Source organism: Microtus oregoni, unplaced genomic scaffold, assembly GCF_018167655.1.
Source record: "Microtus oregoni isolate MIOR12 unplaced genomic scaffold, Mior012 000015F_ref0000493, whole genome shotgun sequence".
Taxonomy (NCBI): Eukaryota; Metazoa; Chordata; class Mammalia; order Rodentia; family Cricetidae; genus Microtus; species Microtus oregoni.
This window is the reverse complement of record NW_024543074.1, coordinates 18,884,158-18,897,642: the sequence shown is the minus strand read 5'-3', so window position 1 is coordinate 18,897,642 and position 13,485 is coordinate 18,884,158. Positions and strand designations below refer to the sequence as shown.

The 13,485-nt window shown below is 41.9% G+C and overlaps 1 protein-coding gene across 1 annotated transcript in view; it reads right to left on the bottom strand.

Moving 5' to 3' along the window:
* The window catches only part of Utp6 (UTP6 small subunit processome component), a 28,299-nt gene extending 14,814 nt beyond the window's left edge, over window positions 1-13,485 (bottom strand). Inside the window, exons 1-10 of the mRNA XM_041665718.1 lie at window positions 13,284-13,485; window positions 11,924-12,008; window positions 10,043-10,084; window positions 9,739-9,831; window positions 8,383-8,430; window positions 7,563-7,626; window positions 4,953-5,071; window positions 2,982-3,059; window positions 589-670; window positions 198-279 (exon numbers count right to left, since the gene is read on the bottom strand). Coding sequence (XP_041521652.1) covers window positions 198-279; window positions 589-670; window positions 2,982-3,059; window positions 4,953-5,071; window positions 7,563-7,626; window positions 8,383-8,430; window positions 9,739-9,831; window positions 10,043-10,084; window positions 11,924-12,008; window positions 13,284-13,375 — 785 coding nt within the window. The 5' untranslated portion in view covers window positions 13,376-13,485. The remainder of the gene's footprint in view (window positions 1-197; window positions 280-588; window positions 671-2,981; window positions 3,060-4,952; window positions 5,072-7,562; window positions 7,627-8,382; window positions 8,431-9,738; window positions 9,832-10,042; window positions 10,085-11,923; window positions 12,009-13,283) is intronic.

Below are 13,485 nucleotides of genomic sequence, written 5' to 3'. Positions count from 1 at the left end.
TCCTAGAGCTCACTCTGTAGACTAGGCTAGCCTCAAACTCAGAGATCTGCCTGTCTCTGCCTCTGCCCCCCAAGTGCTAAAATTAAAGGTGTGCACCACCACTGCCAGGTATATATTCTTTTTCACTTCTCCACAGCCTCAAATATTTATCACAAGACCAGAAATAGACATGTTCACTTTACCATTATTTAACTTACTCATCATAAATTTCTTTTTGTAGATCTTTGGCAAAATCAAATAGTTGTGCAATTGAAAGAAGTGACACATGAAATTCTGCACCTAAAATTTAAAAATCAAGGGAGGTTTATTGTTAGTTAAATTGCAAAGACAGACTTCTGTTCCCAACATATAAACAAAGACATTAATATTTTGAAATATTTCTAACTACTCCTAAGTTTCATAAACTAAAGGGCATAAGGCAAAGAATTAAATCATCTACTACTTTTCAACTCCCCCAAATCAGTTGACTACTCAACAAAATCTTTGAAATGCCCAATGATAGCTCAGAAGGAAACTTTGTCACACGTTAATAGTTCTTTTCATCACAAAGAGAACACCAACCCCCCCCAAAATCCAGAGAATACTTACCTTTAATCTTGCTTACAGAATTTTTGTAAATGATTCGTGCCAACTCGCCCTCAAGGATTTCTTCAGGATGATCAAAACTCCCCTACAAAGTGTACATCAACCATAACTGAAAAGGCAATACCAGAAAGTACAAACAAACAAAACCCACCAGGATGGAAATTAACTGTCCTAGACAACAGTGCACATGACTTCTGACAAATCCCAATTCTGAGGCCAGTCCCCTCACTTGTAAAGTGTGCAGCTTGAGCTGGGCGGTGGTGGCGCACGCCTTTAATCCCAGCACTTAGGAGGCAGAGGCAGGTGGATCTCTGTGAGTTCAAGGCCAGCCTGGTCTACAAGAGCTAGTTCCAGGACAGGCTCCAAAAGCTACAGAGAAACCCTGTCTCGAAAATCAAAAAAAAAAAAAAGTGTGCAGCTTGAACCTCACTAATCATCCTGCTCCTTCTCTCAGGTGATCTTAGCCTCACTCTCCATTTAGACCAGAACAGATTGGGTTACACATGCTTTGACGACCCCTCTATATAGTATCTTATTTGAATAAAAAAAGTTCTGAGGACTGGTGAAATGGGTCAATTGATAAGGTGCTTGTCACAGAAGTATAAGTAACCAAATTTGTAAATCCCCAGTATTCATGCAAAAAAAACAGGTGTGTACCATACACCTGAAATCCTAGTGGTAAGAGGAAGGAACCAATGGGGCCAGCTAGTCTAATCAAATAGATGAGTTCCACATTCAGGGAGTCTCTCTCTCAAAAAAAAAAAAAAAAAAAAAAAAAAAAAGGTGGAAAGGACCAGGGAGATGGCTCAACAGGCAAAGGCACTTTGTCACCAACCCTTATGACAGTTCAGTACTTGGGACTCATGAGGTAGAAGGAGAAAACCAACTCGCACAAGTTGTCCTCTGACCACCATACACATACTATGGTACCTGTGTGCTCCTGTCCCAAACACACATACAAACAGATGAATAAAAGTATATTACATCTAGGCACAGCTTTAATCCCAGTACTCAGGAGGCAGAGGCAGGCAAGTGGGTCCCTATGAGTTCAAGGCCAGTCTAGTCAACATATGAGATCTAGGCAAGGCAGAGCCAAATAAGAGATTCTGCCTCAAAAATAAATAAACAAATAAAGTATAGTAATTGTTTTTTAATTTTAATAAGGGCCAGTGACATGGTTTCATGCATAAAGATGCCTGCTGCCAAGTCTAATGATTTGAGCTGGATTCCTGGGGTAACTGATGGAAGGAGAAAACCAATTCCTCTAAGTTATCCTCTAACCTCTACAGGTGCACTGTGGCACACAAATAAATATAATTTAAAAAACAAATTAAGGGCTGTTGAGATGGCTCAATGAGTAAAGATAGCTGCTGCATCCTGACCACCTAAGATGGATCCCCAAGGCCCATGTGATGAAGGACAGAACCAACTCCTACAAGTTTTCCTCCACACACATACCATGATATGTGCTCCCCACAAAACAATATTTTCAAATGTAATTAGAAAATAAGATACAAGGTGAAAAAGCAACCTTTGGCTGCCACATACATGTACATACACATACAATTCTTACACTCCCTTACATACAAATGCAATGCATAACATATACCACATGTGCATACCCCACCTACACACAAAGTTCTGAACTGAAAACACAGTTAACAGTATAGCAAGTTCCTTTGTTTCTGTTTCTGCTTTATCTTTTGAATACAGGGTCTTGGTATGTATCCCAAGACGGACTAGAACTCACATTCCTTCTGGCTCAGATCACAAATACTAGGATTACAGGTATGTCCCATATTACCAGCCCTAACACTCAGTGCTCTTTATTTAAAGTTATTCTGTCACATTTCAAATTATATAAAAAGGAAAAGAGCTAGAAAGGGTGGAGCACACCTATAATCTCATCTCCCTGAAGGTTGAGGCAGGAGGATCAAGAGTTCCAAGTTTGCTGGGCAGTGGTGGCATACACCTCTAATCCCAGAGGCAGACAGGTGGATCTTCGTGAGTTTGAGCCCAGCCTGGTCTACAGAGTGAGTTCTAGGACAGGCTCCAAAACTACACAAAGAAACCCTGTCTTGAAAAACCAAAAAGAGGAAAAAAAAAAAAAAAGAGTTCCAGGTTTGAGTCAGAAAGATGGTTCAGTACAAAAAGGATCCATATGGTGGAAAGAGAAAGAGGGAACAGTTCAACTCCCTCAAACTATCCTCTGACATCATGACATAAACAAACACACATACACGCAAATGTAATTCTAAAAATTAAAGTAAATTACAAATGTATCTGTAAGTGAAAAATGTGACATTAAATTGGAAAGGAAAATGTATCTCAAAGATTCTTCTTTTACTTGTAAGCAGGCTCAAAAGACTAACAACTGAAGCACACTGAACTCTTACCATCTCCATGGCAGCCTTTTCAAATTCCTCCTTTTCCTTCCTCAGTTTCTCGGCATGCATCAGCTCCATCCTAAAGTACTACAAAAAGGAAATAATGACCTAGAAATCCTTAGAGATGCTTTTTAAATTAAAAATATCCAAGATGGCTTCTTTTAAATCATTAGTATCAGATATAGGGAAATGAGGGACCATATTTTACACTGGAATGAAACTAGCTGTTATTGATATATGATGGAAGAGATTATTTCACATGTAATCCAAGTGTATGAGCCAAAAGACTGAATGGAAGTTTCTGCAAGTAATTTCATTTAATCTCATCCATACACAGTAAAAAGTATCCACAAAGGCTGAGTAACTCAGATTTCTATCCCATTTAGCAACAAAGAAGCAGAGCCATGTGAAAATACGCTTACTAAACACAAACTGTCACTTCCTTAGGGTGGTGTTTGAATGAGAACGGCCCCACAGGTTTATGCATTTGAACGGTTGGTCCCCAATTGGTGGAAAGATTAGGAGGTAAGGTAAGATTAAGGAGGTGTGTCCTTAGGATAGGCTTTGAGGTTTCTAAAGCACACATCATTCGAATTAGCTCTCTTTCTGCCTCATGCCTGTAGATCAGAGGTAAGCTCTGATCAGATATTGCTCCAGCATCAAGCCTGCCTGCCTGCTGCCATGCTCCCTGCAATGATGGTCATGGACTTTAACCCTCTGGAACCATGAATCCCTAAATTAAATGCTTTTTTTAATAAATTCTCTTGGTCATGGTATTTTGTCAGGACAATAAAAAAGTAACTGCAGGGTGCAGAGGCTCATACCTTTGATCCCAACACTCGGGAGGCAGAGGCAGGTAAATGTCTGTGAATTCAAGGCCAGCTTGGACTACGTGGTGAGTTTCAGGATGGCCAGGGCTACGTAGAGAGACTCAAAAAAGGGAAAAAAAAAAAAAAGGAAGGAAGGAAACTAAGACATTTAATCTCACAAAATAATAGCCACAATAATGGATTGTGGATCACTAATTATAACAAGATCCAGGAAAGTATCGATGCATACACACATGGCTCCAACATCAACCTTTTACTCCACATGCACATACACACGAAACAATAATTCTTGCCAGGCCTGGAGGTACATGCCTTTAATCCTGGCACTAGGGAGCCAGAAGCAGAGGCAGGCGATCTCTGTGAGGTCAAGGCCAGCCTGTCTACATACATAGTTAAGTTCCAGGACAGCCAAAGATACACAGAGAAACCCAGTCTCAAAAAACCAAATAATAGGGGGCTGGAGAGATGGCTCAGTGGTTAAGAGCATTGCCTGCTCTTCCAAAGGTCCTGAGTTCAATTCCCAGCAACCACATGGTGGCTCACAACCGTCTGTAATGAGGTCTGGTGCCCTCTTCTGGCCTGCAGACATACACACAGACAGAATATTGTATACATAATAAATAAATAAATATTTAAAAAAAAACAAATAATAATAAAAATAATTTTTAAAAATTAAAAAATCCACTTTTAAAAATTAGTCATATTGCCGGGCGGTGGTGGCGCACGCCTTTAATCCCAGCACTCGGGAGGCAGAGGCAGGCGGATCTCTGTGAGTTCGAGACCAGCCTGGTCTACAAGAGCTAGTTCCAGGACAGGAACCAAAAAGTTACAGAGAAACCCTGTCTCGAAAAACCAAAAAAAAAAAAAAATTAGTCATATTTGTCAGGCAGTGGGGGCACACACCTTTAATCCCAGCACTCATAAGGCAGAGGCAAGTGGATCTCAGTGAGTTCAAGGCCAGCCTGGTCTACAAGAGCTAGTACTAGGACAGGCTCCAAAGCTACAGTAAAACCCTGTCTCAAAAAAACAAAACAAACAAATAAATAAAAATAAAGGCACAAAATTTTAAGAAAACACAATTACCCATTAGGAAAAAGAAAAAAATGCAGAAAGGGAAAAAAAATAACTGCATTTGAAGCAGTATACTCACTTCTTGATAGAGTTTAGGACACTCAGGATGAAATCGTAGAGCCCGAAGAAATAACTGTCTGGCACTTTCTGAAGACAAACGATCTTCCATTTCCCATTTGGCTGCCATAATCCACAAAGCTATAGGAAAAAAAAGAAAAAATATCAGAAACATATTCGCCATGTGTGCCATATTTGTCACATGGGCCACGTTTGTCATGTGTGCCATATCTGTCGTGTGTGTCATATCCGTCATGTGTGAACCAGTCGAAACCGGTCAGAGACTTGTCTGGTCCGGTCTGAACCAGACTGAGACCGGTCTGGACCCGTTAGGACCAGTCGAAACTGGTCTGGTTCGGTCTGAACCAGTCTGATCCTGTCTGAACCGGTCTGACAGATATGACATGCATGACGGATGCGACACGCGCGGCAAACATGACGCACGTGGTGAAACCACCACACATGACAAACACGACACATGTGACGGGTGCAGGCAGCACGACAGATCTGACACACGTGACAGATCCAGCAAACACGACACGTGCGGACAGATCCGACACGCGTGTCGTGTTTGACACACATGGCAGACGCGACACGTGTGCCAGATTTGACACATGCGGCGGGCTTTGACACGCGTGCCAGCGGCACACGTGTCGGGATTTAGCGCATGTGTCTGATGTGGCACATGTGTCAAATTTGACGCGTGTGGTGGGCGCGGCACACGTGTTATGTTCGCTGGCGTGTGTCATGTGTGTTGGTTGTGTTGTGCGTGTCGTCTTTGTCACACGTGTTGTGTTTGTCATGTGTGCCGTTTTCACCGCGTGTGTCGTGTTTGCCACGAGAGTCGCGTCCGTCAGGCCTGTCATGTCTGAGACCGGCCAGACCAGTTTAGACCGGCTCAGACCAGACCAGACCGGTTCAGGCCGGTCCCAACCAGACCAGACCAGACCAGTTCAGACCAGACCACTGAGCCGCCTCTCCAGCCCCAATAAGTTATCTTACCAAAGGGAAAGGGAGTTTCTTTTTTTTTTTTTTAAATATTTATTTATTTATTATGTATACAATACTCTGTTTGTGTGTATGCCTGCAGGCCAGAAGAGGGCAGCAGACCCCATTACAGATGGTTGTGAGCCACCATGTGGTTGCTGGGAATTGAACTCAGGACCTTTGGAAGAGCAGGCAATGCTCTTAACCTCTGAGCCATCTCTCCAGCCCGGAAAGGGAGTTTCTAATGTTTTGATAGAATTTGGCAACTCTAAGCTAGAAAAAAGGCTGCCAAGCCGCCTCATCAGGAAAGGTGCTTGCCAATCTAATGACCTAACTTTGATCTCCAGGACCCCACAGAGTAGAAGAAAAGAACAAGCTTCCATAAATTTTCCTCTGAAGTCTACATAATGTGCATGTCTATACAAGGCATGTGCATGTCCATGCATATACACACATGCTCATACATACACAAAATAAAAAAATTATGTACTTTAAAAAAAAAGTTTTAATTAGAAAGAGAGGGCTGGAGAATAGCTCAGCAAGTGAACATTTATTAGAATGCACAAAGACCCTGGGTTTGGTCACAAGGACTGCAAAAAGCAAGCCTGCTTTTGGTAAAAATGACCCCTGGTTGGAAATCACAACTGGACTTTCCTGGAATCACAAATGGTGGAAAGCCACTGCTTTTAGCTTTCTTGAGCACGTGACTCCTAAAACTGGGTACTGATCTTTCCAGAATTTTCTGTACCCATGGGTTACCAAAGTAGTTCTCCTATCCATTCATGTAGTCCCTCCAGAAACCTCAACTTAAGAATCACACTGACTTTTAGTCCTAAAAATTGCTAAGCTCACTTGAGTCTTAAGTCATATAAATCTCTGATTGAGCCTAATACTGTGAGAACAGTTACTGGAATACCTCCACTAAACAAGAGCATGCCCCTTACCACTCACAAGAATGTTTCTTTGTCTCTCTTACAAAACCAGGTACAGGCCAGGTGGTGGTAGCACACACCTTTAATCCCAGCACTTGAGACAAAGGCAGGCAGGTCTCTGAGTTCAAGGCCAGCCTGATCTATAGAGTTCCAGGACAGCTAGGTATATACAGAGAAACCCTGGCCAAAAAAAAAAAAAAAAAAAAATCCAAAAACAACAACAAAAAACAGCACACACTTTGTGCCAGGGAACCTTACAAACTATGTTAATATTTTATCCTTCTGGGGCTGGAGAGATGGCTCAGTGGTTAAGAGCATTGCCTGCTCTTCCAAAGGTCCTGAGTTCAATTCCCAGCAACCACATGATGGCTCACAACCATCTGTAATGAGGTCTGGTGCCCTCTTCTGGCCTGCAGACATACACACGGACAGAATATTGTATACATAATAAATAAATAAATAAATAAATACCCTACAGAACTATCAAGTTTATTTTTCATCAGCTAAAAAGATAAACCATCCTTTCTATCCACAATTGCAACACCTGGCACTTGGACGAGACATACAAAACAAGCAGGGATAAACTAAGATGTAACAAACAGTCTAAGCCAAGTACTCTAAATAATTTCCTAGGTTCATCGAGCACAGTAAATTCCAAAATGGCTGAGTTTGAATAAAATGTAGAATAAAAACTGTTGAAGATTTTGATATACCTGGTTTGTTTGAATGAATGGCAAGCATGGCCGAAAATATCTTGCTAAGTTGAGCTTTGGTACCCTGTAAAAGAGGAGAAAAACACTCACTTCCTGCACAGAAAAATAATTGCTATTCATCTGGAAGCAATATATATACCCTATTAACTATAAAATCCAATGGAAAAGCTAGTTTGGTGAATTATGCCTTAAACTCAGTACTTGGAAGGCAGAGGCATCTGGATCATTGTATGTTCAAGGTCAGCCTGGTCTACATAGCAAGCTCCAGCCCAGCTGTAAGTACACGGACACACACTGACACACACACTTAGTGGGAAAGATCTGCTATTGCTAGAGATATAACAACAAATAAAGACAGGGTAAACACAAAACTTTCTAGCTCCAATTTTTTTACTGAACAAATATGCATAAAAATGATTTTCTTGGGGGCTGGAGAGATGGCTCAGTGGTTAAGAGCATTGCCTGCTCTTCCAAAAGTCCTGAGTTCAATTCCCGGCAACTACATGGTGGCTCACAACCATCTGTAAACAGGTCTGGTGCCCTCGTCTGGACTGAAGACATGCACACAGACAGAATATTGTATACATAATAAATAAATAAATAAATATATTATTTTAGAAAAATGATTTCTTTACAACTGACTGAGAATATTCACACAGTCGGATCTACAAGTGTGAGACTGAGGCTCAGCTCCGCGCCCTGGCTTCTCTCTCCAACTGTTAACCGCATCCCTCCTGAAAAAACAGTTCAGTAACATAGAATGGAGCTTAAGGAGCAGATTACAGATGGGGAAGAAGAAGCTACAAATGGCTTTACTCACCCATTTCTTACAAAAAACTATATAGGACAGCCAGAGTTGAACATCATCCTGCAAGAAAAGCACAGCATAAGCTGCTTGAATTTGATCTTTACATGAATTCACTTCACTGAAAACAGGCAAGTTTCAAAAGATCCAGTGTGCCACACAATCTTCATCTACGAGAGTCTTCCTCACTGAGCCTTGGATCCCTTACGAGAATTCAGTCTAACCCTCTACTCCCACCTACCACAGTCTAAGAAAAGAATCGGCATCTATCTAATTTGTCCAGTAAAATTCTAAAAACTTCTCAAACCAGGTAAAGAAACTAAAGCCTTACATTCTCAGGAATATAAAGCACGTCTGATATATGTTTATTTATGTATATATAGATCAGTCCCCATCAAAACTTGAACATCAACTACTGAGGTACTACTGCCCATCTCCAAGCCATCACCCAACTATCTCCCTGGTGATTTTTCTTTTTCTTTGAGACACAGTTTCATGTATAGTTGGGGCTGTCCTGGAACTCACTCTGTAGACCAGGCTGGCCTCAAACTCACAGAGATCCACCTGCCTCTGCCTCCTGAGTGTTGGGATTAAAGGCCTGCACCCTTTTGGTTTTCTAATCTCTAATAATGTATTAAATAGAGTGTTCAGTGTCATCCTCACAGAGATCGCCTGCCTCTGCTTCTGGCTCCCTAGTGCCAGGATTAAAGGCATGTACCTCCAGGCCTGGCAAGAATTATTGTTTCGTGTGTATGTGCATGTGGAGTAAAAGGTTGATGTTGGAGCCATGTGTGTATGCATCGATACTTTCCTGGATCTTGTTATAATTAGTGATCCACAATCCATTATTGTGGCTATTATTTTGTGAGATTAAATGTCTTAGTTTCCTTCCTTCCTTTTTTTTTTTTTTTTCCTTTTTTGAGTCTCTCTACATAGCCCTGGCCATCCTGAAACTCACCACGTAGTCCAAGCTGGCCTTGAATTCACAGACATTTACCTGCCTCTGCCTACCGAGTGTTGGGATCAAAGGTATGAGCCTCTGCACCCTGCAGTTACTTTTTTATTGTCCTGACAAAATACCATGACCAAGAGATGAGATAAACTTACTTTCTTTTTTTTTTTTTTGGGGGGGGGGTTTTCGAGACAGGGTTTCTCTGTGGCTTTGGAGCCTGTCCTGGAACTAGCTCTTGTAGACCAGGCTGGTCTCAGAGATAAACTTTCTTAAAAGTTTGTGTGGCTTATACTGTTTCAAGCAATGGCACCATCATGCAAATACGTATTGAGAACTGGAGAGGAGCAGAAAGAACACCCAACTCATAATATGCATACTGTGTATCTTCACGCCTCCTCAGGTATGGGCTGACCACTTACTTTCCACTTTGCTGAAGCACGACCAAAGATACCTTGTACTCGATGTACAATAGAATATTCAATCTCATCCTTCTTAAATGAATATTTAATTCTCTAAAAGGGACAAAAACAAAAAACAACAAAAAAAGCCTCAGTTAACCACGTTTATCCAATGTAGCGTTCACACATGCTCACTCTCAGTTCCTGACAAAAACAAAAAGACAACAGACAATTACAAGCATCTACTTTGGGCACAGCATAGGTTAACAACCATCAGTGCCTCCACAACAGCAAAACCAACTTAAGAAATTAAACATGAACTTACTGCTCTTCTTCTCTGGATCAGCTCCAAAAGATTAATTTCATACTGTAGGGGATACAAAGGGAAGCGTGAAAGCGATAACCTCTGAAGTTAAGACGTGAAATAAAAGATAATTTGCTACCGGCAGAATTTTTTTGTTTTGCTTTTGTTTTTCGAGACAGAGTTTCTCTGTGTAACAGCCCAGGCTGTCCTGAAACTCGCTTGGTAGACCAGGCTGGCTTCGAACTCGCTGAGATCTGCGATAGGCAGAATTTATAACAAATCTCTAGAATTCACTGGAAATTCACCTTAGCTCCATGAAACTTAGACATTTATATAGCAACAGTGACTGTGGGCGACTAAGATTCAAAGACAGCACATTACTTGAAAAGCATGACACCTATAAGATCTATAACATCAATTAATCCAACTCCCTGACTTAAATTTAGCAGCATGTTCCAATTTTCAGTTTAAACAAAAAAAAAAAAATCTAAGTCAGTCATTGTGACACACATCTATACCTCAGAGGCTAAGACTGGAGGAAGGTCATGAGTCCAAAGTGCTAGGAAAGTAAGCCAAGAGGCACAACAACTGCCAGTCAGTGTTACACTATATTCCATTCACCTCAGCACTCCAGAAGCAGACAGGTGGATCTCTGTGAGTTCAAGCCTGCCAACCAGGACTACATAATGAGACTCTATCTAAAAAAGCAAGACTTGCCTAGCATGCACAAGGACCGCAACACTGCCAAGTATAGCAATGCATACTTATAATCCCAGAATTTGGGAAATAAAAGCAGGAATGCTTTTTCTTTTATATTTTATCTTCTAGCATTTTGAGATAGCACTTCATGAAGCCCAAGCTGGCTTAGAGCTTACTATGTAACCAAGAATGACCATGAAGCCGGGTAGTGTTGGCACACGACTTTAATCCCAGCACTCGGGAGGCAGAGGCAGGCGGATCTCTGTGAGTTCGAGACCAGCCTGGTCTACAAGAGCTAGTTCTAGGACAGGCTCCAAAGCCACAGAGAAACCCTGTCTCAAAAAAACCAAAAAAAAAAAAAAATGACCATGAACATGTGATTCTCCTGCCTCCAGGTGCTAGAATTACAAGGATGCTAGGATTACACATGGAATTCTAGCCACCACATCCAATCTTAGACAGTGCTAGGGACTGAACTCAGCTTTGGCAGATTAGGCAAGCACTCTACAAACAGAGCTATTGCCCCAGCTTAAAGAAGAAGCACGATTTCAAGTTAACTTTTCAGCACAGCCACACCTGACATGGTGACACAAGCTTTTGTCCCCCTTTATTTTTATGTGTATGGGTGTTTTGCCCAAATATATTTGTGTATGCCATGCATGCAGTTTTCAGAAGCCAGAAAAGGGCATTAGATCCCCCGGGGACTAGACTTACAGATAGTTGTGAGCAATCATGTAGCTGGAAATCAAACCTGTGTCCTCTTAACCATGGAACCATCTCTCCAGCCCCATGATACATGCCTTATTCTAAGGCTCAAGAACATGAGGTATTGTTGGGTGGTGGTGGCGCACGCCTTTAATCCCAGCACTTGGGAGGCAGAGGCAGGTGGATCTCTGTGAGTCTCAAAAAAAAAGTGTGTACAACCACAGAATCCTGAAATTCTGTAGAAAATTGTTAAGTCCATTATTGCCTGAGTTAAAATTCTAGGATTTTTTGTTTGTTTGTAATGTACATTGGTGTTTTATCTGCATGTATGACCTTGTGATGGTGTCAGATCCCTGGAACTGAAGCTACAGGCAGTTGCAAGTTGCTATGTGGGTGCTGGAAATTGAACTCAAGTTCAGCGCTCCTAACTACTGAGCCACCTCTCCAGCCTCCCAGTTAAAATTTTTGAAGGGACTAAAAAGCTATGGAATCACTCACTTGAACATAATTGATAAAGTCTTCCTTGATAAGGGTTCTCCGCTGTATTTTGTATTCTAGATCAGATGCCTTCTTGATGATAGCCCTGCAGAGAAAGCTGGTTAAACTGTAACATTTGAAAAGTTAAACTTGAATTTAAGATTTTTATCCTGGATATATTAAAAATACACATTTAACAAAACATCTAGTTCCTGAATACAATTATCTTCCAGAGGCAAAGTACTTACTCTTTTACATTACCTCTGTGCTGTTAAGAACATCCAGATAGCCAGGCGGTGGTGGTGCACGCCTTTAATCCCAGCACTCAGGAGGCAGAGGCAGGTGAATCCCTGTGAGTTCGAGGCCAGCCTGGTCTAAAAGAGCTAGTTCCAGGACAGCTAGGACTGTTACACAGGGAAACCCTGACAACACTTTATATTACTTATACATGCTACTAACAAACATTTCTTCTCCAAACCTAAGTTCCTTGGGGGGTGGGGGAGCTTTTTTTTTTTTTGCATTCCCTAGAATCAAACCCAGGCCCTTGTGCAGGCTAAGTAAGCACTCTGCGTTGCTCTTAGATGCATCCTCAACTCTAAACGCTTAGGTTTTTATGAGAACCAAATCTCTATCCCAAAATCTTGATTTCTATATGGCCAGTATGTAAATTCTTAAAAACCTAAACTGTCTCTATCTAAAAAGCTTTATTACTATAAAACATTTATGGGAGAAGACAGCCCATCCTAAGTGAACACACACGTGTTTTAGGAAAACTGAATGCAGCATTTGCGCAATAATATTTAAGAACGTCGATCCTATACTCACATTACTGTAATTCATCCGGAATCATTGTAAAGTGGACTGTCACAGAAAATCTTCAAAAGCAATTGACTTTTAACAAATTACCGAATGTCAGCTATATGCCCGGCGCTATAGCAGAGCTCTAAAGAAGTGTCTGAGACGAATGAAATGATCTCCAGTCTACCCACTTAGGAGTCCTACCCACGCCCCCTTGGCTTCCAGGGCAATGGCCTCGAAACTCTAAAGTTGTATACCCCAAACATTTAAACTATAACCAATTTAAAAAAAATTTTAATCTGAAGCCTCCCGCCATTCACATAGCCCAGGAAGCCCTTGATGGGCTGGAATCCGGGCTACATCACCTCTCGGGCCCCAAGACCCTGACCACCGAATGACGGTCTGTATGACAGGTGAGCACACGGACTGACGGAGTGCTTCGCAACGCGTTAATTTCCATCAAATTCCAACAACGGGCTTTTTCCTCCTTAATCACGTTAGTTAGAAACAAACTCGGAAAAGTCTCCATGCCTGAAGCTCCCCTCAGCCCGCCCCAGTCCTTCCTCCTCCCCGACCCGCTCACTTAATTTCCGCGCGGCTGAAGAGCCCGATGCGCTCTAGCTGTTCCAACTCCGGGATTCGATCTTCTATGCGTTCCTGAATTATCTCCGCCATGAGGCTGGAACTTCACAAGCCGCCGGGCGGCCAACACGCGTAGAAGCTCCCACCTCTCAGCCTCCGGGATGTCTTAGTGACTGACTGAACGTGCTTCGTAGGTCCCGCCT